The sequence below is a fragment of the Homarus americanus genome, unplaced genomic scaffold (genome assembly GCF_018991925.1).
Source record: "Homarus americanus isolate GMGI-L3 unplaced genomic scaffold, GMGI_Hamer_2.0 scaffold39155, whole genome shotgun sequence".
Classification (NCBI taxonomy): Eukaryota; Metazoa; Arthropoda; class Malacostraca; order Decapoda; family Nephropidae; genus Homarus; species Homarus americanus.
In genome coordinates this window covers 11288885-11316803 of record NW_024737042.1, presented here as the reverse complement: position 1 = coordinate 11316803, position 27919 = coordinate 11288885, and the positions used below count along the sequence as shown (strand labels likewise).

Here is a 27919-nt window from a genome sequence, read left to right as displayed (position 1 = left end):
TCTCACAAATTCATCAGAAAAGAAGTTTTGCCATAGTAGTTAGGGTTTTGCAACTCTATATACTGTACTTAGCATGTCTAGAGGTCATCACCCCAGGACCCCAACCTGTGGCTAGGGTCTAAAACGAAATACCTGTATATACGAGACGCCTAGAATGGGAATGGCTTATCTCCAAAATGCCTGTTTTGAGTAAATTGCATTTAAAGTTTATGTACCATGGAAACTACTGCATGGATTTCAATTAAACTTTCCACAAAAGTTGGACTGTATAAGGGATGTTGCCTGTGGAAAATTGAGCCCCATATCCCCGAAGGAAAAAAAAAGTCAATATTGCCAAATTTTCACGAAACGGTATATTAGTTACGTGCTCCTTCAATGGAATTCTCGACCTTGCGGCGGTGTAAGCAACAATCAGTCAGGCTTGACCATGTAGAACAAAGGCCAGTGAACACGCCTGTGGCCATATCTTCAAATCGTGATTTTGGCGCTTACACCACTCCTGTTCTAGGCGCCTTATATAATAACTAGATTTTTCTTCAGCCCCATACAATACCTGGTTCCTAAAGGGTATCCAATTGGTAAAAATCTATACTTACCATACAAAGGGAGAATCCTTTAGAGTTTTGCTGTGATCTGGTCACTTGTTATTGGTTACAAAGTGTTCAAACCTGATAAACCACTTCAGACCCCAGTCTCCTGTGGAGCAAGGATGCAATGTTCCAGCTCTAACCTTGCTGAGAGCTGGAGGACCATTATGGCTGACCCAGATCGCAAAATACAGGGTATACAATTGTATCTCTTATATCATGTGTTTACCTGACCAGCCCTCTTGTGTCACTGAGGGAAAATCTTTGCTTTCCCATTACCCCCTTTAGGACTTTATAAAGAGAAGGCTGCTGATCATGTAGATTTCAACTGGCCATACATGTTGAGGTCTAGGTCCTAAACTGATGGCTTAGTGAGCTGCTTAGTTTCAGGCTCAGTCATAAAATGGTCCATATATATAAGAGTCAATCCTTCATTTTTTAATAGATGACTTCTTAATTCTTATCTTAAATATGGTTGTCTTCATATACTGTACAGCAATTTTTTACTTTCATATTTATTAGCATTTTTATTTTATTTTTTTTCTGTTCGTGTACTGTTTTTTAATTGACTAATAAAATTTTATTCTTAACTTTTTTTAGGATATGTTTATTTATGTTATTTTTTACTATTTTATTGTTATTAATATTATTATAATTATTATTATTATTATTATTATTATTATTATTATTATTATTGTTATTGTTATTATTATTATTATTATTATTATTATTATTATTATTATTATTATTATTATTATTATTATTATTATTATTAGAGGAAGACCCAAGGCTAATGACGCAGGCGTTGTTGGTGGTGTCGGAGGCTGTGGTGGCCCTCAAAGCTCACTGTATCGCACATCTGGGGCAACTCATGCCCATTGTTATTAAACTGTTGGACGGGGACCAAGACTCTGAACATTTGCTTTTGGCAGCTGTCACAGCAACTCATAAGGTCAGTGACCAGTCTGTTTTAGTCCTAGATTGCTCTTATCTGTCACTAGGGTAAACCACTAGTAATGAACTCCTACCTGTAGTTAGGCCAAACCACTATCACTTATGTAGAGAAAAGTTTTTTGTGGAACTTAATGCTTTGAAATGATAAGTACAGGTAGTACAGAAGGGAGATAGAGAAATAGGAAATATTATTCTGAATATTAATATGAAATTCAACATCCACTAATGTAACCTTGAAATTTTCTTGCCTCTACAGCTATTTGAGAATGTGCCACAGTTGCTGTCTCCATATCTGGAATCACTAGTTTGTGGTGTGTGTCGCCTTTATACCAGTAAGGAGGGGGCTTCTGCAAAGGAGTCTCGGCTAGTTATGAGGCTGGGCGTGGTCAGGGACACATTGGTGAAACAGATTGAACCTCGTGTACTCATCCCCAAGTTAACAAAGGTCAGTGAAATTAAATGTTATGATTTTAGAAATTGTTCCTGAAAGGAATATGGCTCGCTAAAATTTTGGATGCAGAAATGGTTTGTTTTTGTGACTGGTACTGTCTGTGTGTGTGTGTGTGTAAATATTAATAATAACAATTAACGGTTTATTGAAAAAGTTCCGCAGCCCGAAGGCTGAAAATAAACATTGGACATAAATGACTTATTACATACAGTGGTGGTTTAACAAAAGCCTTCATTAGAGAAAGGTAAAGGAATATACAGTGAACATACAAATTAATTTAGGTGTTGAACAGCAAACACGTAATGTAGTAACTCCCTCACAGATGGTGTTATGAGGGACCTCACATGGTGTAGTAATTCCCTCACAGATGGTGTTATGAGGGACCTGACATGGTGTAGTAATTCCCTCACAGATGGTGTTATGAGGGACCTGACATGGTGTAGTAATTCCCTCACAGATGGTGTTATGAGGGACCTGACATGGTGTAGTAATTCCCTCACAGATGGTGTTATGAGGGACCTGACATGGTGTAGTAATTCCCTCACAGATGGTGTTATGAGGGACCTCACATGGTGTAGTAATTCCCTCACAGATGGTGTTATGAGGGACCTGACATGGTGTAGTAATTCCCTCACAGATGGTGTTATGAGGGACCTCATGTGGTGTAGTAATTCCCTCACAGATGGTGTTATGAGGGACCTGACTGGTGTAGTAATTCCCTCACAGATGGTGTTATGAGGGACCTCATGTGGTGTAGTAATTCCCTCACAGATGGTGTTATGAGGGACCTGACGTGGTGTAGTAATTCCCTCACAGATGGTGTTATGAGGGACCTGATTGGTGTAGTAATTCCCTCACAGATGGTGTTATGAGGGACCACGTGGTGTAGTAATTCCCTCACAGATGGTGTTATGAGGGACCTCATGTGGTGTAGTAATTCCCTCACAGATGGTGTTATGAGGGACCTCACGTGGTGTAGTAATTCCCTCACAGATGGTGTTATGAGGGACCTGATGGTGGTGTAGTAGTTCCCTCACAGATGGTGTTATGAGGGGCCTCACGTGGTGTAGTAATTCCCTCACAGATGGTGTTATGAGGGACCTGATGTGGTGTAGTAATTCCCTCACAGATGGTGTTATGAGGGACCTGATGTGGTGTAGTAATTCCCTCACAGATGGTGTTATGAGGGACCTGATGTGGTGTAGTAATTCCCCACATGGGTGCCCAGATGGTGTTATGAGGGACCTGACGTGGTGTAGTAATTCCCTCACAGATGGTGTTATGAGGGACCTCACGTGGTGTAGTAATTCCCTCACAGATGGTGTTATGAGGGACCTGACTTGGTGTAGTAATTCCCTCAGATGGTGTTATGAGGGACCTGATGTGGTGTAGTAATTCCCTCACAGATGGTGTTATGAGGGACCTCACGTGTGTGTGTGTGCGTGCATGCGTGCGTGCATGAGTGCGTGCGTGCGTTTTAACCTTTTTAAACATTTAATCACTTATGCTTTTAATTCCTGTCGAAGTGATGAATATATGACCTACTGTATCTATTTTATACTTCTCAAGACAATTTATAATGAAAATTTAGACAACTTTAATGCTAGAATTTAAATTAGTCTCTTCTAAACTTGATTGATATACAGTCAGCTGAGTCAAGTGGGTTAAACCCTGACTTACCCTTAATGAAAGCAGCTGAAATGGACTGGAGGGATATGCACTCCTTACATGAGAATGACTCATCAAGTATTTGGTTCTGATGACAACTTCTATTTCTGAGAAACTCTTTTAAGGGTTCTAGCTATGGTGGGTTGAGGGTTGACTGGGGTTTTAATGCCCTACACTTCGCTGGTTGTATAACACAGGTCATCAAGTTCAGTCTCAATTAGAAAATTAAATGTTTGAATTAATTTATCATTTCAACTCCATTTAATATTTTTGCAGGCGTATAAAATATTGTCGGAGACTGAAGTCCCTGCCCTACAGACCTTCATGGTGATGGTGGAGAGGCTTGTTACTCATGTAGATGGTAAAACTCTGATGAGCCACAAGCCTGCTCTGCTCAACCTGTTCACACAAGCAATGGACCTGAGGACACAAAAGGTAGTAATGCTTCTTTTCACACTTGATTTCAGATATTGAAAGATCAACTAATATAAACTACAATGATATATTTAATGAAAGTGAATTGGAGTAGGTTACTGTATGTATCACAGAATTACTTGAGGTAATATGAAAATTCATGAGGGAACATTTTAGAGGGGGTGTGTGTTTATTTATGAATAGCTCAGAGATGCCCTGTACAGTACAGTACGTATATCATTTTAGTATTAGATACTTGCCATGTGTAAGTAGTTTAATGTAAAAAAATAAGTACAGCATGCCCTGACAATTTGTGGACCTCAATTATTCGCGGATGACACCCTGGATGTACCCAAGAATGTGTAAGGGTACAGTAGTTTTAAAGTTGCTAGCATTTTTACGGCCGGGACAAGGAGCCATTCGTTCTAGAGAGAGTAATTTCTTTTACCTGTATTGTATATATGTGTATGTTTGTGTGTGTTGATACACACACACAAAACACATACAAATAAATAATAATGGGAAAATCCTCTCACAAATAATCAGAAACAAATTTTATTAAAAATGTTAGAGTCTACCCTCAAGTCAACTCCATGCTTTATTAATAACAAAGCACGGAGTAGACACTTAGTACAGTATTTCACACTTCACAGTACCACAGTTTGGGCTATTTTACATTGAAAGGGCTCAGAAATATATATTTATAAGTATAATAATCAATGATTTGGCAAGGTTAAGTGAGAACATTTATTTCACCCCTTACCATTCATATTTATATACTATTAGGACAAATACATGTATGTTGTACAGTATACGTAGGTAAAAAACAAAACAAAAAAAAACACATAGAGAGACTTAACTAATTTTCCCATTACTATTACAGTACTGTACAGATAATTAATTGTTGAGAAAGTCACTCTCAAACTGGTACAGTATATTATGGTAGTTTCAGGAACATAACTATGTAGTGCCATGGTCTGTATGTTCTGTATTATAGTACAATATTATACTTGTTTTAAGGATTTCATATTGATTGGCAGTGTGTGTGTGTGTGTGTGTGTGTGTGTGTGTGTGTGTGTGCGTGCGTGCGTGCGTGCGTGCGTGTCACAGAATTCATTGTTCCACAATAGGCGTGGTCCCAAAGCATTGCAAAATACTGAGACTATTCTATTAGAATATGTTAAAAAGTTGAGAAAGGTGTGAATTTTTGTGAAGATTTCATTAATTTTGAAGTTATTAATTTTTTAATCATCATGAATTTATTACAGGTACTCCTCGACTTACGACCGCCGCAACCATATAAAATATTTTTCAAATTATGTATTTTCGAGTCCCGACATTAGTGATCGCGCTGTGTACTGAAAATTTTTTAGTTTGTGAGTCCCTTTAAAATGGCTGGCAAACTTAAAAGTGAGAGTTCTCGTGGTGCTGAGAAGAAAAAGAGACACCCATTTTAGATTTTTTATGTATTATTTTCGTATTTTCGACTTACAATCAATTCGACTTAAGACCTGGACGTCGGTCCCTAACCCCGTCGTAAGTCGAGGACTGACTGTATTTGATATATTTTACACCAGGATCTATTTTCCTTGTTTTTTTCTGGAAGCGAGGAAGGATGGTAGATTAATAATAAGAGAGATGAAACAATAAAGAAATATGAAAGAACAAGTTCATGAGAGGGGAGACATAATAAATACATTATTGTATATAAAATAGTTATTACAGCGGGTTCATATAACAACAGGGTTAACATTGCTTGTGATGCATATGAGGATTATGTAAATACTGTACTGCAAGATTTATTTTTATGAACTGGTAAATTTCTATAACATTTACTGTTTATTTTCCAGGGTGATTCTGAAACCATCTGTACAGTGGAGATGAATGTATCGTGTGCCCTAGGAAAACTACTGCTACGCCTCAATGAGCATGACAACATTGCCATCTTCCTGTCACTGCAGTCCTGGGCAGTTGATGCTACTGAAGAAAATCCTTCAAGGCTAATAACATTCTATAGGTAAACTGGTGCCTTCTTTTTCTATTCGCCTGTTTTCCAGAAGTTAAACCTCATAACTGGTATTGGAAAATTATACAGTACGAAACAATCCACTGCTTGTACTCTCGAAATGTTGGAATGCAGGTACTCTTATATTACAAAATTACTTACATTTTGTTATATCAATACATACATACATACACAATTAACCCTATACTGTATGTGCAAACTAGTCCCATTAGTCATTTACATGTAAACAACATCATGCATTTACTTGTCTTTTACAAACCATCACATACAGGTAGATGCTTCTGCACATGTACCTGCATACATGCATACTGTATACAGTGACCCCTCGTTTAACAAACGGTTAATGAAAAAAAATTCGGTTAATGAATTTCTTACGAACCGACCTCAACATGTTTTCGCTTGCACTGACCGGGCAACCAGCTTTAGTATCAGTCCGCCAATACAGTAATCGGTTTTAGGGCTTAAATTCCTTACTATTTTAGTAAATATCAAGAAGTTTATACTATTCAATAATTTTAAAAGTTTAATATTAACTTTTTTAGTCATTTTATCAATTATTGAACATAATTGAAGGTAAAGAAACTAGTTTCTGGCGTGCCATCCAGCCTGTTAACATACCAGACAGGCGTTAGTCTCTCTCTGTTTTCAGTGGAGGTAACATCTTGCTTGAGACTCTCTTCAACTAAACACTTTTTTTCTGTGTTTCCAAGCAAATTATTGGTCATTTTGAAATATATTTTACATATTGACAATATATAATGCAGTGCAGTGTTGATTTAAAGAAAATAATCTTGAAATACACCAAGAGAACTAAAATTTTATGGGTGAAATGGTGCCATGGGGTGACTTCTCTTCCACCCCAATGCCTTCTCTTCTTCCTTCTCCTCCACCCCCATTCTAATTCCCATCATCATCATCATCATCCAGGAGCCTTCTACATACACACCTCAAAGTAAGTGAACTTTTTTACCATTTTTGTTGAATTTAGGAAATTTTCGGTGAGCTGGAACCAATTACCCAAAAACCCATTGAAACAATGGTTTCGTTTAACGAACTTTTCGGTTAACGAATGACCTTCTGGAACGGATTGAGTTCGTTAACCGAGGGGTCACTGTACAGTATTTAGAGCTTATGGGTTGTCAATGATTGACCTGTTATAAACCTCCACTAGAGCACCTTGTTATACTCACCATGTTCTAGAGACACTGTCCTATGGATCAGCATGATGTGCTTGCAATCACTAACATGCACTCCCATGATGTTAGCTTCAAAGCTGAATTCCCACTCTGACTGCGGTACATGCTTGGACTATCCCTGCTGTTTCAAAGTGTGCTCTCAGCTTTACATACAGTATATGGATCATGTAGGCTCTCTCATATATGTACAGTACTACTCATTTTCATTCATCCCAGTCTTGCACATCACTTTTTATTTTATCTTGTGTAATTTTCATGAATAATCAAGCTTCTGTTCTGAACTTTTAAACAAACGAACTAACTTTACTTACTATAATGTAGCATGGCAGATATTTTATAGTTAATCCTGACATTAACTGTTCAATCATATAGAATATTTGAGCAGTCCTTGTAGTGTTATATGACTAAAAAAGAAAAAAAAAAAAAATTATATATATATATATATATATATATATATATATATATATATATATATATATATATATATATATATATAATCAACGACCTCACCAGCAAGGAATCGAACCCTCGACCTACTGGGTGGGACTAGGGAACGCTTACCGGCTAGGCCACAAGGACACTAAAAGCAGTTCTAGACTCTGTTATATTTCACACAAAGCCTGTTCATCGAGCTGATGGCGCCGTGAACCTCATTGGGAAACTGCCCGTGCCTCTTATGTGGTGTCAGTAGCATTTTACCGAATCCAGCAAAACGTGAACACAGTAGTACCCCAATTTACGCGGTCAATTGAACCCACAGGGTACCGCGGAAAGTGAACAACAGAACATATGGGATTAATTCCAATAGAGACTGGCCCGACCCCCAAACTCAATTTTTCCGACACAATACCTATGTTGTAGTAAAAATAACATCTAAATTTTATGATGGTATGCTCACACAATTAATATTTAAGAGAAATACAGTCGCCCGGTTAATGTCCATTCAAATAATGAACTCAAATCCCCCCCCTCTTCCCAGCTCACTAGCTCCTACCTCTCTGAGAAATGTTTGGGTGAAAACCCTAGATTTTAACGTTTAGTAATAAATAATACCTCAGACTAAAGTTAGGATAATATAATTTATATTTCTGGATTCCTTGCAGGTCAGGGAATATTTTGAATGTAAACTTCATATATTTTGCACAAAAGATAAAATATTTGCTTTGTGTAAACCAAATTATTACATTAGATCTAAAATTTGTATGTCTAATGCAAAATCCGTGATGTTTATATTCAAAATAATCATCATATTGTAAGAATTCCAGCAATGTAGATTATATTCTGGCCTGGTAATTTGTATGAATTTTATGAGCTAAAACAAATATCTTCAGTTTATAAAAAAAAAAAATATTCTTCACGACACTATCTGTCAATCAAAGTACGCCACCTTGCCTCCCCCCCCTCCTCACACTCACGCCAGCTGGGTCAGTCGGTCCCAACCCTCCCCCCCACCCCCCACCTTCCCTCCCTCCCAGAGAAATATTTGGGTGAAACACTAGATCTTAACTTTTAGTAATAAATAATACCTCAGACTAAAGTTAGGATAATATAATTGACATTTCTGGATTCCTTGCAGGTCAGGGAATATTTTGAATGTAAACTTCATATATTTTGCACAAAAGATAAGATATTTGTTTTGTGTAAACCAAATTATTACATTAGATCTAAAATTTGTATGTCTAATGCAAAATCCATGATGTTTATATTCAAAATGATCATCATATTGTAAGAATTCCAGCAATGTAAATTATATTCTGGCCGGGTAATTTGTATGAATTTTATGAGCTAAAACATATATCTTCAGTAAATAAACAAAGAAATATTCTTCAAGGACACTATCTGTCAATCAAAATACTCCGCCCTAGCTGGGTCGGTCCCTCCCTCCCTACCAGAGAAGCTTTGGGAGAAAATAGTATATTTACATTTTTAGTAATAAATAATAACTCGGACTAAAGTTAGGATAATATAATTGACATTTCTGGATTCCTTGCAGGTCAGGTGAATATTTTGAATGTAAACTTCATATATTCTGCACAAACGATAAAATATTTGCTTTGTGTAAACCAAATTATTACATTAGATCTAAAATTTGTATGTCTAATGCAAAATCTATGATGCTTATATTCAAAATGATCATCAAATTGTAAGAATTCCAGCAATGTAAATTATATTCTGGCCGGATAATTTGTATGAATTTTATGAGCTAAATAAAAAAATTATACTTCACATTGCGTATATGAGTAGATGCACCTCCCTTTCCCCTTTTCTTGGAAAATCATGAAGAGGGAAATCTTAGAGCAGGTATCTCACATGTTACCCGTCTTCTCCCCTCAGTTATAAAATAAAATTTCATGATTCAGTCCTCCATTTCTGTTCACACACTTTTGGATGCTTGGTTTATCAACTTCAACTGTATGTTAGTTGTATGTTTCCTATATTTCAGGTCTTTTGGGAGTTTAATATGATACAAATTGGTTTTCAGGTTGGCTGATCATGTGGCAGGAACATTCAAGGTGCTATTCATCATAGCAAAGTTGGCAGACCGCTTGTTCAGTCATGCTGCCGGCCTCCTTGACCGCAACAACTCTCTGAAGCACAAAGACACAGTAAGGAAATATTACACACAGTTGCAGCTTTATGAAGATAACACTCAGAGTATAATATTTCTTTATGTAGAATCCTTTTCTCAATTACTAAGAATTGTTTTGGATTAATCAAGGACTTTGTTCTTTTTTCTTTTCTTTGTTTACTGTATTTTAAGAAATATTTAAATACTCTAATTTTATAGCCAGCTTGTTTGTTAGTTGTAATATAATATTGTTGGGAATTTGAGAAAAATAACATGTGCACAAGATGTAAATAGTCAGCTGTGGAGTTGATTTAAGAGTAGCAACCTTATCTTTAGAAAGGCTTCTCAATAATGGTAACCTATGCTTGGGCTTAGGCTGTGTGTACCATTCTCATGTAATGCCCCTCCTCCCTTGTCTGGAAGTGTGAGGTAAGTAACTTCATCATCTTGTGTTCAGTTGCCAGGACGAAACAGTAAAAAGTAAGACAGGCATTTTGAATGTGTGTGTATGTAGAGGGAGTGAATGAAACTTTGATGGGTGAAAGGAACTAGAATGTCCAGATTTTGAGTGAAACAAAGCTAAGGTGAGCTGTGGAAGTAAAGTCAGGAGTGTCTAATGTTATAAGAGTGAATGGTGTAGTATTGTTGTTGAGTAATGAATTGTTGAGTAGTGTGAGAGAATATAATGAGATTAGTCCAGGAATATTATGGGTCATAGAATGAAAGACGAGATATTTTGCATGCTCATGTACCAGAGAGTGAGAAGGGAGGTTTGGGGAAAAATGTATGTTTACATGTGTGCCTATCGGTATTGGACCCTACCCTACTCTATGGCAGTAAGATATGGGTCACTTATAGACAACATCTCAAGTCTCTTGAAAGTTATCACAAACATAGTCTATGATCAATTCTCTGGGAAGTCAGGAAGACAAATGTCAATATCCTCATTTTCACCAATTGTTGGAGCATTGGGGCCAACATGCAGTAGCTCAGGACAGAAGACTGTCAAAGCAACTACTCCACAGCCTTTTAAAGACTGGTAAACTTAGTACAATACAGTACTTGTGGCAATGGAAGAGGTGCAAGTACATTTTTATGGCAAACCTAATAAATTTCCAAATCAATACCTGCACCTGGGAAATCATTACTCCCTAACTGTGATGTTTGGAGAGGGTTTAAACACCTTTGGGGTTGATCGATTGCACACTGAGCTGAGGCAGATAAGTGCCAAGGTTGCAAAGATGCAACTGCTACACACCCTGCACCAGATATACCCCTCCATATTTGCAAGCTCTGTACACAACCTTGCCAATCACCATGTTGGGCTGTTTAGCCATCTTTGAGTTCACCAACAAGGTGACATCATATAAACTTTCCATATTTTTGTCATATTCACCTCTAAGAGACAGCAAAAAAAAAGGGGGGGTCTGTGTATGTGCATGCCTTATATGTGCACAGGTAAACTATAGTAGACAGAAAGACAAACAAATCCAACTACTGTACTTTTGTGATCATTCATAACTTCAGGAAATATGATAGAAGTACCTGTACTGTCCTGTACACCTTAAATATGTGGATATTGATGAAGAACATTGAACATTTCATGTTTTTGTTCTTGAGGTTTTGCAGCCAATCTTATGATATATTAAAAAATCCAGCTGAAGAAAAAATATCACCTTCCATTATGCTCTAGTGTCAACAGTTAGTCTTATACAGTAGAACGTCGATATAACACGATATACGTTTAAAGAGAGGTCACTTTAAACCGAATTCGCACTTAATCGAAGTGTTGTTTCAATGGAATAATTTAGTTTGGTACTTGAGAGAAACACAAAATACTAAAAAGACTGAGAGTCTACCCAGATGCACCTCAGCCCATCTCCTAGAATAAACAAAACATTGTTTTTTGTAGTATTATGTTAAAACAAACACTCATAAATCAATACAGCTCAAATTATGGGACGTGAAATGGTCTGTTTACTAGCGATCAGCTGATGGGAAGTTTTGTGGGGGGGCGAAAGGTGAGGTGATATGTTTGACAGTTGATGCCAAGGTCTAGTGCTTATTTATTTATCTGTCCTTAAGAGTGACTTTTAAGTTTTTCTCATATAAAATGTCACTGAACTGACATGTTCTAATTAATTTTATTACAAAAGGCTAAAATTTTTATCTCTTGTGCAAAATATATGACTTTTATATTCAAATTATTCGCTGTCTTGCAAAGATTCCGGCAATGCAAATTATATTCTGCTAACTTTAGTCTGTGATATTATATAAGATAAAAACTGTAAGCCTATAACTACCCAACCCTGGCTGGCAAGATGGGGGGGGAGCAGTGACATGTTTGACAGTTGGTGGAAGGTTTGGTGAAGTATTTATTTGTTTATTTATGTCCTTTAGATTGGGTTTTTGTTTATACAGTAAAATGTCACAGAAGTGACTGGGGAGAATATAATTTACATTTTTGGAATTCTTATAAGATAGTGATTAATTTGAATATAATCATGCTATAGTTTGCATTAGACATACAAATTTTAGTTCTAATTAGGAAACATATTACAAATGGCTAAAAATTTTATCTCGTGCAAAATATATGACATTTATATTCAAATTATTCGCTGTCTTGCAAAGATTCTAGCAATGCAAATTATGTTCTGCTAACTTTAGTCTGTGATATTATATAAGATAAAAGCTGTAAGCCTATAACCACCAAACCCTAGCTGGAAGGGAGGGAGGGAGGAAGGGGAGGTGACAGTGACATGTTTGACAGTTGGTGCCAAAGGTCTAGTAAAGTATTATTTGTTTATTTATGTCCTTAGATTGAGTTTTTGTTTTTTGTTTATAAAATGTCACAGAATTGACTGGGGAGAATATAATTTACATTGCTGGAATTCTTATAAGATAGTGATTAATTTGAATATACTGTAATCATTTAGTACATTAATCATTTAGTACATTACTTTGAGTACATGTACAGTACAGCTTTGCCCTTAGGACAGTGTAGCATGCCCAGAGAAACATTAGGCGCGAATTTTAAAATATGATGCGCCAGATTGACTCGTGCAAAATAGGAAAGATTCACTTTAAATTAAAACGTTGTCCTTAATTGTGGGTGTCGCTTTAAATCAATAATCTTAAATTGAATCGCTTTAAATCGACGTACTACTGTACAAATACTGTACTCATTTGATGGTACTGAGCATGAATATACCCAAATCTTATATGATTATATGATTACATATGCTTACTGCTGGAAAGCTTCAGGCAATAACAACTATAAAATGATGGTGAAAAAAATGTATATTGGTAAGTTTCACGGAAAAAAATAAGTGGCATAGAAATACTCAAGGGATGTCACGGAGTATGAATGTACAGTACAGTACCAATATAGTATCTTGTACTGTGTACATATCAGAAAATATATGCCTGGTCTAGAAGGTTCCAAGCATCAAGTTCCCAAACAATAAACTTCTTAAATGCATTACAGACAACAGTGAGAATTGTATATAAACAATTATAGGGTTGTACCAAGTATAAGCATGCCAACATTTTATATATAAATACATAACTATATGTTCATCATAGAAAAATTCTGGGCAGTAAAAATCCACCTGGTTAGTATGGAAGCAGTGTTTGGGTCTTGCAGTTAGTGACTTTTGATGTAAAATTATGTTGCCAATACCTGCGAACTTCAATGCTATCTTAAAAGATAAGGATATACAGTACTGTATTACTGCTTAGGATTGCTTTATTGATCTGGAACTTGTTCAGGATAGTTGAAGATATTATTTATGATGCCTGGCTACTGTGTTTCAGGTGTTTGGATCTGGAGATGAAGCAGAGGGACAGACTTCAGTTCTCTTACAAGCTGTCTTTGATACACTCACCAAGATATTCCTCTATGACTCAGTTAATTTTACAAATCAAGAACGATTCCAGCTTATGGTCAAACCCTTGACTGATCAGGTAATATATTATTGTAGCTTGGATGGATTGTGTTCTTTTATAATGAGGTATAAATGTTATTATGAATATGATAATCTATACCTGCTATAGCTTTAAGAGATAATATGGTGCATCTCTTCCTTATGTTTGTTGATGAATCATTGGTTTATAAAATGGTGCTGATCAACAAGATTGCTTTTCTGTGAGGACGTATTATTCAGAGAATGGGAAGTAAAGTAAAAAAATGCTAAAATGAAATTTTACAGTAATAAAAAAGAAAATATATATGATGGATAGCATAACCTAAGATGATGATTTACTACTACTACTTTGCTGTCACTTGGAATCGAGGATGACGATCATCCAGCTGTGATACAATGTTATGAGTTATTAGGGATGTCCCCTAGGTTGGTGAGTTTTGAGGTGACTAAAGAGACCGCAGCGTCGTTCACATTCGTTGCACATGTGGAGGGCTCCATCTACTGCGAGAGGGGAGGTGGCAGCGTCTTTCCGGCATTGGCGCTTGTCTACCTTGGTTTGCAGTCGGTCTAACTCAAAAGCATTGACACCTTCTTTTGCGGTGCTCCTCCAAGCGTTACGATGTGGAGTAATCGTCTCCCAGGTGAGGGGGTCGATTTGGCACTTGTTCAGGTTTGTCATTAGACTATCCTTATACCTTTTCAATTGCCCGCCAGCATTACGTTTACTATTCGTTAGGTGACTGTTAAGTAGCTGCTTTGGCAGTTTACTGTCGTCCATGCGGGTAACATGGGCAGTCCAGCGTAGTTGTTCACGGATAATGGTAGCCTCGATGCTCCTACTGTTGGTGTCAGCAAGAATACTGGCATCTGATTCAATGCTGAATCTCTTTATCGATGTCTGCGGTGGTGGACAGGTGGGAGCCGTGATACCAAAAGTGGGTAACATTAAAGAAGGTATTACTGTTAAGCTGGATGGATGGTGGAGGTGTGTCCAGGGCCAGATTCAGGAGTGGGCAAAGTGGGCAGCTGCCCAGGGGCCTCCACAATCTGGGGCCTCCACATATTACAATATTTTATTTATTTGTTTATTCATTTGGATTATTTTTATTTTCATTCTTTAAAATTCATGGGAATTTGTACACTATCAATAAATATACAGTACAGTTAATTAAAAATTTCTCAATGTTCTAATTTCCTCAATATAACTGCATATGGCTTCAAAATTCTCCAAAGAAGTGTTCAAATTTCAAAATTTTCCCGGGGGGCACTGTAAGCCAGATGTTTAGGCTCGCTTCACTCGCCACCCCACCCTCTTGGGTAGTTATAATGAGGGGGCCTCCACAAAGAGGCTGCCCATGGGCCTCCACAGGTCTAAATCCGGCACTGGGTGTGTCCGAACCAGGGGCAGGTTGAAAGAGAATCTGAGACTTACGTACATTCACCTCAAGGCGAAGTGTGCATACGTGTCTGCGTAGGTGTAGAGGATCTCCTGTAGGTCGTGTTCAGTGTGAGCAACAAGGGTGAGGTCGTCTGCATACTGAAGTTCAGTAATGAAGGCTGCCGACACCTTTGTTCTTGCCTGGAGTCGTCTTATGTCGAAAAGACCCCCCTTCATCTGGTACTCGATGTACCAAGGAAGACAGCCAAGAAGATGTAAAAGAGAGTTGGTGCCAGTACACACCTTTGTTAAACCCCCATTTGGATGGGTAACAACTCTGACTGGGTGCCGTTGCGCAGGACACTGCTGTTCATGCCATCGTGGAGTTGCCTCACAATGGCGATGAATTTTGGTGGGCAGCCAAAACGGCTGAGGGTCCATCAGAGAGCTTCCCTGTTGACCGAGTCGAAGGCCTTGGTTAGGTCGATGAATGCCATGTACAGATCACGATGCTGTTCTCTGCACTTTTCCTGTATCTGGCGGGCAGCAAAGATCATGTCAGTGGTGCCATGTGATAGTCTAAAACCACATTGAGATTCTGGGAGGAAGTTTTCTGTCTCAGGAAGAAGTCTGTTTAGGAGGACTTGGGCGATAAGTTTGCCAGCTACGGAGAGCAGCGAGATCCCACGGTAGTTGCCACAGTCTGACCGGTCTCCCTTGTTCTTATAAATATTGACAATGGAGGCATCTTTAAGAGCTTGGGGGATTTCCTCCTTTTCCCATATATTCTCCAGGAGAGAGTGGAGACGGCTGGTAAGCAGAGGTCCTCCTGCTTTATACACCTCAGCTGGGACTCCATCAGGCCCCGAGGCTTTGTTATTTTTCATCTGTTTGATGGCAGTAGCTACCTCATCCAGGGATGGAGGATAGGTGAGGTGGGTCAGCTCTGGATGCTGAGGGACCTGCTGGGTAGTCAGGACATCCACATCGGTGTTTTGGTTGAGCAATGAATGGTAGTGTTCTTTCCAGCGCTGAAGGAGGCCTTCATCGTCTTTAATTATGAGGTTACTGTCAGGTGAGCAGAGGGGGCTGTGCCACAAGTGACTGGCCCATAAAATGTTTTAGTGGAAATGAAAAATTCGTGCATCTTGTGCTGATCTGCAAGTTTTTGTGCTTCACATTCTTTATTTTTAAGCCATTCGTTCTTTAGATTGTGAAGTTCCCGCTGGGCTGCCGCTTTCTGCTTGCGGAAGATATTAGCTTTGGTTCGAGACTGAGGGTTGTTTTGCCAGTCAGTAAAAGCAGCACGCTTATCATCAATGAGTACTTTGATTGCCGGGTCATTTTCATCAAACCAGTCCTGGTGTATTCTTTTGATCTGGCCAAGGGTCTCTGCAGGTTTTTGTCATAACAGTATCCTATTCGGCACTGGGTTTCACGTTGTTTGCGGTTGGGTTCTTTATAAGCCCATATTTGAGCTGCTCTCTGAAAGCATGTGCTACCGCTGGATCCTCCAGACACTTAGTATTAAATCCTCTTCTGGAGGCTTGCTGCTTTTGCCATTTTGGGGCGATGTGAAGTGAGAGCTTGGATCTGACAAGTCGATGATCAGTGTCACAGTGGTCTGAGCCACGCATGCCACGGGTGATGAGGACATCTCAGCGATCTTTCTCTGACAATGATGTAGTCAATGAGATGCCAGTGTTTGGATCGTGGGTATTGCCACGAACCCTTGAACTTATTGGCCTGCCTAAACAAGGTATTGGTGATAGTGAAGTTGTGTGCAGCACACTTGCTGAGGAGGAATAGGCTGTTGGGATTACTCTTGCCTAGTCCATTTCTCCCTATGGTTCCCTGCCAAATGTTAGCATCTCTGCCCACTCTGGCATTGAAGCTGCCAAGGAGCACAATCTAGTCTTCTCTGGGGATAGAGGTTAGCACTCTATCGAGGTCGGCGTAAAAGGCCTCCTTGATGTCATCCTGTGCATCCAGTGTTGGGGCATATGCACTTATGAAGAAGGCCTGTGTAGGATGCGTTGGCGGATGGCAAAGCCAACACCATAAATGCAGTTTCTCTTCGCAGCAGGCTTACCCTTCCAGAAGAAAGTGTAGCCAAATCCCCGTTCTGTGAGTTGGCCCTCATCTGGGAGCCGGGACTCACTGATGGCTGCTGTGTCGATGTTATACCTAGCCAGTTCTTTTGCCACAAGGGCAGTTCTTCTTTCAGGACGCGCATTTGTGCCAGTATCCAGAAGGGTTCTGACATTCCATGCAGCGACCATAAGAGGTTGTATGGTTTGTTTTTGTTTGGATCTGTGATTTTGGTTGTGTTTTTGACCACATAAGGATGATCTTACTGGGTGCGGTTGCCCAGTCAGGTTGTGTTTTTAGGCAGGCTATGTTTAGGGCACTTTTTCTAGCCCCCTCTCCATGTGGGGTGAGCAGAGTGGCTCCCCGAAAGGGCTGCTCAGTTGCACCGACATGACCGGATTGCACTGTTGCCTAGATCCCAGTGCATAAACGACCATCTTATCTGTGCCGCCCATGTGCAGAGTTGTGACGAGAGACTCCTGGCAGTCATCTCTGCCTGTCCCCATCTCCACTCGTCCATCGCCATAGGACTTTTGGGGGTATAGGGGTTTTGATGATGATGAGAGATATGATGAACTGGATGATGGCTGTGAGTGAGTTGATTTATGTGATGAGGCAGGAGCGCAGGCTGCAACCACACATCTTGGTTCTCTCTTTACCTGATCCAGTGGTGCAAGCGTTGCAACGACTGGGGAGAGGGAGAATCGCAATGGACTGCTGATAGCCCAGTTTGTTGGGTTTTGCCTTAGTAGCCTGTCCATCAGGCATTGCCTTCGTCTGCCGGTATAGTCCTTTGGGTTTCCATGGTGGTCACCTCTTCCGCCTACACTGCCGTCTACCTGATGCTGGGCTCCACCGCAGATTTTTCATTCGGGGTTTACTCCTGTAGCCTCATGCCTGTCAAGGTTAATCCGCAAGGCAGCGGGGCGGTGGTTGGTAGGCGCCAGGATGTGTCCACTTGCCAGTAGGCTTATGCGCTGTCCCTCTGGGGTCCACTGCTACTCCGAGATCCCCTGCTGATCTAGCCTGGGCCCACGAGGCACCCAGTTACCATGTGTTGCCACGAGGAGGCACAGCAGGAGTCTTGATGGTGAGGAGGCTGTGTACTGGCAGGGGAAGACTTATGCAAGTTGCTTCCCTGTTCGCCACGATGGCTAGTCAGCGGCGGCAGTTGAAAGTGAGAGGGAGCAAGCAGTGCTTGCACCTTAACACTAACATAATGCTGCCACTCTAAATACATTTTACCATCCTGTGTGTGGCTGCACACACACACACACACACACACATGATGATGATGATGATATAGGAATGCTTAAGACAGACAGAAATATACAGGTACAGTACACACATCCCCATAATGCTCTAGGTGTACATATTGTGCTTTTATATCCCCATAATTTTTTCACTGTCTTATATATTTTACTTAAAAAAAAAAGAGACACTTTTAGCCAGGATTATTTTATCCATACAATTATGTACAGTGTATGTTAAAATTAATGGAAAGACTATATATAACATCCAGTAGTATTAATTGAAGTTTTTGTGTGTAAAGTTTCATCTTTTACCAATTTTTGCTCATTCTCAACTAAGTAGGATTGATTGATTGTTTGTGGTAATTACTTTACATCCCAGGCGACACAACAGCTTAGGTCATATGTCGCTGAAACTAAGTAGGATGGAAGAGTGACACTGCCTTCCAAAAAGTAGGTACCTGTACAGGTATTTTGAATTATAGTATGTATCAACCAATTTCTGGCAGTTAGCTCTATTAAGCTTAATGCCTCACTTTTCTTAGCTGGAGAACACCTTTGGTAGTAAAGAAGACTACAGGGAGCGCATCACCAATCACCTGGTTCCCTGCATCACCAAATTTGCCATTGCTATAGGAGACGACTCTCTTTGGAAGACTCTTAACCGACAGATCCTCCTTAGGGTCAGAAATGATGATCAACCAATGGTATGTCACAGAAATTATAGTTCCATTAACCTAAAAGACATTTTTCCAGTTACTCATAAATATACACACATCTCTCTTTCTGTATTGATCTGGCTTCTACTCACTCTTCAGATACATTACAAATTGTTATGTAGCTCTATATCTTCTGTTTGCTGGTAACAAATTAATTGTTTCTCATATATGGTAACAAACAATATATAGATTTTTTAATATACTATATAGTGTTGATTTTTTATATCTTACTTAAATAATTTTTGCCAAACTGTATACAGTAAAGCCTCGGATGACAACGGTTCGACCAACAACTTTTTGTATTTGAAACCCGAGATAATTTAGGACCTAATTCAGTTTACATCCTTATTTCATTCGTATTTGAAACCCTAGATAATTTAGGACCTAATTCAGTTTACATCCTTATTTCATTCGTATTTGAAACCCTAGATAATTTAGGATCCAATTCAGTTGCATCCTTATTTCATTTGTATTTACGACCAAAATATAAAAATTAAATAAAATTACATTTTCATATAAATAACTAAATCCCGATATGTATTATAAAAAAAAAATAATGTAAAAAAAATGAGTGCCTTGCGTAAAGAAGCTGCCTTGCTAATGAGTGGTAAATAACAGTCGGAGCTTGGCGGGCCTTTTGTTTTCACGCATCTGGAACAGGAACTGGAGAAGAATTTTCTCGGGTTTCTTACAGCATTTTTGCATCCCTATTCAACATGAGCAAGAGAGCAAGTGATGGTAGTGTTGTTTCAAAAGCTAATAGAAAGTGTCTAAGCTTAGCTGAGAAACTAGATGTGTTAAAACCATATGAAAAAGGTGAGAGGTCTGTGGATATTATATGGAGCAAGCAATGAACATATTTTCTGAAGTGGATCCATTAACAGAAACAAAGCATTAAAATTTAAATAAACGCAAATGACCTCTACATAAAGATGTATACAGTGGTCCCTCGGTTAACGAACTCAATTCGTTCCAGAAGGTCGTTCGTTAACCGAAACCATTGTTTCAATGGGATATTGGGTAATTGGTTCCAGCTCACAGAAAAGTATATACTAAGTAAAGCCAAAATGCATAAAGTCAGAAACTCTCCTAAAACTCCCCTAAATCGCCCTTAACTCACTATATATATATATATATACATTAGAACTCTTAAATTACTACTGTAATGTGATACAGGTGATTAATTTTATCTCTTGTGCAAAATATATGACGTTTATATTCAAATTATTCGCTGTCTTGCAAGGATTCCAGCAATGCAAATTATATTCTCCTAACTTTAGTCTGAGATATTATATAAGATAAAAACTTAAAGCCTACTGAAAACCCCCAAACCTTTCTTGGGAAGGTGCAGGGTAGGGAGGGAAGGGTGACAGTGACATGTTTGACAGTTGGTGCCAGGTATGAAGTATTTAATTGTTTATTTATGTCCTTTAGATTGAGTTTTTGTTTTTTGCTTATAAAATTTAATAGAAGTGACCGGGGAGAATATAATTTACGTTGCTGGAATTCTTATAAGATAGTGATTAATTTGAATGTAAACATACCATAGTTTGCACTAGACAAAAATTTTAGTAATCATTTTGTACATTATTCTGATTACATGTACAGTACAGCTTTGCCCTTAGGACAGTGTGTGCATGTAAATGAGTTTCAATAAATGAATAAAGTTACATATATTGAGCCAAAAATAATACATGTAGTTGAAAAATTTTATGTAGACAGAGCTTGGATGGCTAAATTTTAGAATGACCAATATTGTAATTTTAATGCTGTATAAAAAATGCTTAAATATTATTGAGCACAATTTTCTTGATATTTACTCCATGGGAAACGAATGTAAACATAGAAGAGATTACTGAATTGGCTGAGTACCTCCTCAGCTTATCAGCTGATGTTCAAAACAAAACGTGATTTTCCTAAGGATTTCGTTAATCAATTTTGTTTTCGTTAACCGAATTGAAGATTCTTATGGAAGGTAATTCGTTAACCGAGGGACCACTGTACTGTACTGAGAAAAGAAAGCAGCTGTGCAAGGTTCTTTCGAGAGGTTTATTATTCGAAGGCCTAAACCATCAACTTCAGCTACACCATCAAATTCAGCACCATAAGCAGCAACAGTTTTATGGAAAGCTACAGCTTCAGCCAGAGTTGAACCTGATGACTTCATCATCTGAGTAAAAACTCGCACAATATTCATTGGCTGTCCTTATGTTTTAGACTTTACTGCCATTGGTGAATAGAATTTTAGTTTTACATTCGTAAATATTATTTAAGACATATATGAACAGTAAATAAGTGTTGCCTTCATATTCATATGTTGAGAAATGACGATTTGTTTTCACATGTACGCACTTACTGTTCATACGTTGGCGTTGCCAATCGTCTCGCCTTATGTCTTTCCCATTAGTGGTTAGCTACTCCTAGTATTCCATTTATTAACATTAAATAGCATTACTTAAAACATACATACAGGTGTTCAATTTTTAAAAATTAAGTTCACTACAGCTACAACCAGGGTCTTATTTTCTTCAGTTTCTTATGTAGAACCATCGTCACTCACGAAAACAATGCCCTCTTGTCTCCTCGTCTGTGTTTTAATATTCTACGTATTATTAATGAATTGCATTTTTCATTTCACATATATAAACATTAATTCAATCAAATACATATTCAGTAATAAACAATAATAAATCTTTTGTACATATTCTTAAGAAAATTACTGTTTCCTTGACTGCGCACGTATACATTGGGTGTAGACACTGACAACAATGGCGTCTCCTATCCTCTTGTGTGTTTTAATATTCTACATATTAATGAATTGTATTGTTCATTTTGCATATACAGTAAAACCTCGATTAACCAACCACATATGGGGGGAAGGGGCTGACGGATAATCCGAAAGGTCGGTTAATAGTACATAAAGTCTACGGAAATAAAACGTACATTTACAAAGTACCTTTCCCCAACCTACCTCATTTAATTCCCTCTATTCATTTTTGTTCATTTGCCGTTCATATTTCAATAGAATTTGCTTTAAAGCATTAACCACTTTAGTAAATAAATATGAACCAGCACAGAAACCGTGAATAAAAAATGGAAAAGTCAAAGAACATACAGTATGTTATCACAAAAATTGTGACCAAGTCCCAGGTTGCTGATGACTTTCTACCTCATTTACACACAATTGCAGGGTCTCAATTGCTTCTCTTACTATTGACAACACAACATACATATATTGTTTTTCACTCTTGATTTTTTTTCTTCATTTTTGCATTTATTTATGGTTCTTAATTATTATTATTATTATTATCATTATCATTATTAATATTATGACATTATTGCCCCCAGGCCCCGATGAGGGTCAGTGACCTGTGCCCGGGTGGGCTAATCCCTGTAAAAAAAAAAAAAAATTAGGAGTTCGGGATTGACAGTTAATCCGAAAGTCAGTTAATCGAGGTTTTACTGTATAAACATTAATTCAATCAAATACTGTACATATTCAGTAATAAACAAAAATGAATATTTTGTACATATTCATAAGATAAATGATGCAGTATCCTTAAATGCGTGCGTATATGTTAGCGTTCCCAATCCATCTTCTTCTTTTTTTTTTTCTTTGCCATTAGTGGTTAGCTACTTCGATTATTCCATTTATTAACATTAACTAACGTTACTTAAAACATATACAGTGGTCCCTCGGTTAACGAACACCTCGGTTAACGAAATTTCGGTTAACGAATTACCTTCCATAAGAATATTCAAATCGGTTAACGAATTCCTTACGAATTCCTCTCAACATGTTTTGGCTTGCTCACAAGCTGGAATATTATTCCGCCAATACAGTAATCGGTTCTAGGGTTTAAATTCATTCCCATTTGAGTAAATATCAAGAAGGTTGTACTATTCAATAATTTTCCTAGTTTGATATTAAAATTTTGAGTCATTTTAACAATTATGTAACAATTGAAGTACAGGAAGCTAGTTTTCAGTGCGCCAAACAGCCACTCAAGTTACCAAACAGCCGTCAGTTTGCATCTCTGGTCAGTAGAGGTAACATCTTGCTTGAAACTCTCTTGAACATAAACTATTTTTACATTTTTACAGTACAGTTATTGGTCATTCTGAAATTTATTTTACATATTGACAATATATAGTGCAGTGCAGTGTTGATTTAAAGAAAATAATCTTGAATTACACCAAGTGAACTTAAAATTTTATGGGTGAAATGATGGCATGAAGCATGGGGTGATTTCTCTTCCACCCCAACTTCCTTCTCTTCTCCCTTCTCCTCCACCCCAACTTCTAATTCCCATCATCATCATCAACCAGGAACCTTCTACATACACACCTCAAAGTAAGTGTACTTTACTGCATTTATTTTTACTTTGTATGTAATTTTCAGTGAGCTGGAACCAATTACCCAAAATCCCATTGAAACAATGGTTTCGGTTAACAAAATTTTCGGTTAATGAATGACCTTCTGGAACGAATTGTGTTCGTTAACCGAAGGACCAATGTATATTAATTTTTTTAAATTAAATTTGCTACAGCTACAACCAGGGTCTTATTTTCTTCATTTTCTCGTGTAGAACTATCGTCCCAGACTCCCGGTTGTAAACACAAACAATGGCGTCCCATCTTCTCTTGTGTGACCATATTATTATTCATTTATATTGTATAAGGTGCATTCAGAAACATAAATTAAAGAATGTAGTTTGCACTTTTCATTAATTGTATCGTTTTGGGGGGAAAAGAGGGTAAAAAGCCACACAAAAGATATGAAAAGGTCACACTTGGGAATGCATCTCATTATTATTGCTTTATTTAATGGTAATTAATGATTCGCAATAAGATGATTCACCTTACACTGCAATATTGGAGGACACATTAACGTCATTATTCGAGGCTTTACTCTACTGTTCAAGTACTGTAATTTGATTCCCCATTGTATGTATTTGTTGAATATAATGAATCCAGTTAGTTTATTTATGAACCCTTTTACAGGTGATCTTGGCGGCACTAGAGACCTTCAGAGCGCTGATGGAGACTTTAGGTGAGGACTTCCTGCAACCGTTGCTGGCAGACACAATGCCATACATCACTGAAGTTCTTGAGAGTACTGATCCAGATGTTGAGGCTGCCACTCGTGAAATATTTACCAATATGGAAGGGATACTGGGAGATAACTTGCGAGCATACCTTGAATATTAAACACACTACATAGATTTTATGTATGCTAATATAAATGAATTGTATGATAGTAAAATTCATAAAATATACAAATGTCAAAAAAATTATAATTGAGACCTGTTTTCAGTTGTATAATATATTTTTATTGATTATTCACAAAGTATGTTTGACTCCATCCTCTTGTTTGTGTTGAGACTGTGGGGATGCAACTCTGATTTTGTCAGTCATATGGGAAGAATATCCCAGGAAAAAAAGGGTTTTGAAGTGCTTAATACACCAAATACTATCTTGTCCAGGTTGGATTAGAAAATACTGTACAGATTTATATTTATATGTGAATATTTATTGAACAAAAGTACCAGAAACATTAATTTCTACAAAAATAAATTTAATACTGTACAAATGTTCTGGAGGGATATTAGTGAGAAAACAATACACAACCTTTGTGATGAGACTGTACACAGGTACAGTCAAGGAAAATAGTCATGTTACACCCTTTTAGCATTATGTTTCAAAACCCACGAAGAATTTGGGTGAAGTGACAACGATGCTTCGAGGATCATATCTGAATGGGGAACTTTACCAAAATTCTTTGTCATGGGTTTCAGAACATAAAGGCATGGTAAGTGTAACATGAACTTTTTCTTTGAATGCATATGTCTGTTCCCTGGTGAACACAAATGTTCAGTTTACTAAATACTGTGTACCATTACATATATTTAGAGATACTAATGTCTTTTATGGTGCATATGTATTGAGAAAAAAATTACTTTTACTGTATACTATTTTTTTATATTTTTGCTGAATGCGAATACTGTATATTGGAAGGGATATTTGGAGATGTACTTATTCCTTGTACAGTAAACCCTCGATAACTCGGAATTTCGTATGGTCTCGGCATGTATTATAGTATAACTCGGGAAATGCCGAGATATATAAAATTATCTGGGAAAATCGTGGCATATTTGGCCATCTGAGTCACTTACCATATCCTCTGTGTCACCTACCATGCCTCTGTGTCATCTACCATGCCTCTGTCACCTACCATGCATCTGTGTCGCCTACTATGATGCTTCACTCTTTGCCTGCAGTGCTGGTAAGTGTTACTTTTTTACATTTAGTAATTACATGTACACATATATGGGAGGAAAGTGCCCCAATAAGTCGGAATTTGGGATAACTCGGCAAGGCCAGAGCCCCATACTGTATGTGCCAAGTTATCGAGGGTTTACTGTACAGTAAACCCCCGCTTTACGCGGTTTCACTTTACGCGGTACCCTGCCGAAACCGGAATGCTCACTTTCGCGGTGTGTGTACCCTTTTACGCGGAGAGCAACACGAGCAGAGTGCGCACAAGGTCGCCCAGTCATCAAAACATTACCGAGTTCTTCACCCGCCACCCACTACAGCTGGCCCAAGTCAGTGATAGTGATAATGATAGTGAGGATATGGACTTATATGGACTTTGAGGGGTTTGACAAAGAGGCCCTGCAAGCCTCTGTGGTGAATAGTGATACAATTGATACAAGTGATACAGGTGAGGGCCAATAATCTGCCCTCTGCCTCGGAACCAACCCCCCATCCCCGTGTGCCCAGCCATCTTTTCTACTACTGTAAGTGTTAAAAAACCTAATATTATTGATATTTCTCTTAATTATTAATTGTGTGCATACCATCATAAAATTAAGAAGTTATTTTTACTATAACGTAGGTATTGTGTCTGAAAAAGTGGAGTTTGGGGGTCGGCCCGGTCTCTATTTCAATTAATCCCATATGTTATGTTGTTCACTTTACGCGGGCCGCTGTGGGTTCAATTGACTGCGTAAAGTGAGGGTTCACTGTATATGAGAGAAAAATTCAAGAAACCCTCACATATATCAAAATTTGTGTACAGTACACAAATAATAAGGTGAAGGATGTATTAACCCCTACGCCTTGGTTGACGTTCCAGAACGTTCATCTAGGGCGCCCCGGTTGACTTTCTGGAACAGGCGCCATTGTTTGAATGCCCAGCTCGAGTTATCAGGTTTCACCACGACTATTTGGTGGTGACGCCACACTCAGGGTAGCGTGGGTGGGCTCAGTGAGGTTAGTACACATTAGCTTGTCGCCATGGAGAGTCGTCCCTCAACCTGGCGACAGACTGCGTGTGAGCCGCCAAGCACTTTTTATGAAAAATAATGAATATAAAATAAATTTAAATGAATTATTTATAGGAAATAAGTATTATGACCAATAAATATATGCATTACTGGCCATCCCGGACACAAAGGCAAGCAGAAAATGGCTGCTAAGTGCATAAATAACCACGAGCGCTTGCCGTCAAAACAACACTGTCCCCTTATCTCCCTCGCCACTGCTGCCACAGGGAAGTTTTTAGAGCAGGGATGTCAAACTCATGGCCTGTGGACCAAATGTGGCCCTTGGGATGGTCAGGTGTGGCCCGTGGGATGATGGTAAAATTTATCATTCCATGAAATTATGATAGAAATAGATATAATCACGTTTATTTAGTAAAGTGAATTTTACACACTTAAGATCAGACAAACCCAAATGAGGTATTCCTGGTAAGCCAGGTAAGGCAATGTGTGAAGCTGTAAACTTCAATCCTGCAAATATGTGATATAGCATTTGTGTTGGCCCTGAAGAGGGTAACTAAAATAAGAATTGGTCCTTGAAAGGTTTTGAGTTTGACACCACTGTTCTAGAAGGTCAATATATAGTTTTTATTACTTCTTTTTTATTGTTTTATCATTTAAAAGGGTTAAAAAAAAAATTGGAAAACTTGATTTTTCTCGGTTTACCCTGCGTGAAGGGTACGGTCAGCAGCACCGTAGCCCGGAGTGCAAGGGTTAATGTTTATATTATATCGGAAAACTCTTTAAAATTGTTTTATATTATTATGGCTGTGATTAGTGAAATATTGAAGGTTCCCCAACAATGTAAATGCTTTTCATATTTCGAAACTTGTAAGGAAAAAATTTAAATGTGCAAGGTCAACTTGGACCTAGATGCATAAAAACGCTTGTAGGGAGAGAGCTGTTTACATGTATGTATATACAACTGTCTTAAGAAATTGCTCAAATCTTGCTTAATGAGTGCAAAAAGGCCCATCAGTGCTTTGTCAAGTGCTCCTTGTACTGTATCTAGAAACAGTGAATGAGTGTCATGTTTCTCGAGGTGAAATTAGACACAAACAACATAAGAATGTTGAAGGAACAACAGTGTATGAATGGAATAAAAATGAGAACATGTACACACGTCAAAACTTTTATAATTGTTTTAGATTCTTTTAAGCATTCCTATACATTCTTATTGCTTTAATATAAAAGTATTAAAAATAGGTGTAGATAAAGGTGATGGCTAGCTGGTATGGTGGTGGTCTCTGGTGGAGGGTAGTCAATTAATGATCAGCCATGAGATGGAGATCATGCACATGGCTTTCAAATTTGTCTCATTGCATTTCATATATAATTGTTTTATTTCAAATTTATTAATTT

At 38.0% G+C, this 27919-nt stretch overlaps 1 protein-coding gene across 1 annotated transcript in view; it reads left to right on the top strand.

Annotated features, from left to right (window-relative positions):
* The window catches only part of LOC121872717 (HEAT repeat-containing protein 1-like), a 78382-nt gene extending 53803 nt beyond the window's left edge, over positions 1-24579 (top strand). Inside the window, exons 28-35 of the mRNA XM_042375727.1 lie at positions 1364-1539; positions 1798-1986; positions 3937-4095; positions 5925-6091; positions 9779-9902; positions 13682-13831; positions 19056-19217; positions 24234-24579. Of these exons, the coding sequence (XP_042231661.1) occupies positions 1364-1539; positions 1798-1986; positions 3937-4095; positions 5925-6091; positions 9779-9902; positions 13682-13831; positions 19056-19217; positions 24234-24440 (1334 nt within the window). The 3' untranslated portion in view covers positions 24441-24579. The remainder of the gene's footprint in view (positions 1-1363; positions 1540-1797; positions 1987-3936; positions 4096-5924; positions 6092-9778; positions 9903-13681; positions 13832-19055; positions 19218-24233) is intronic.
* Positions 24580-27919: the final 3340 nt, after the last annotated feature.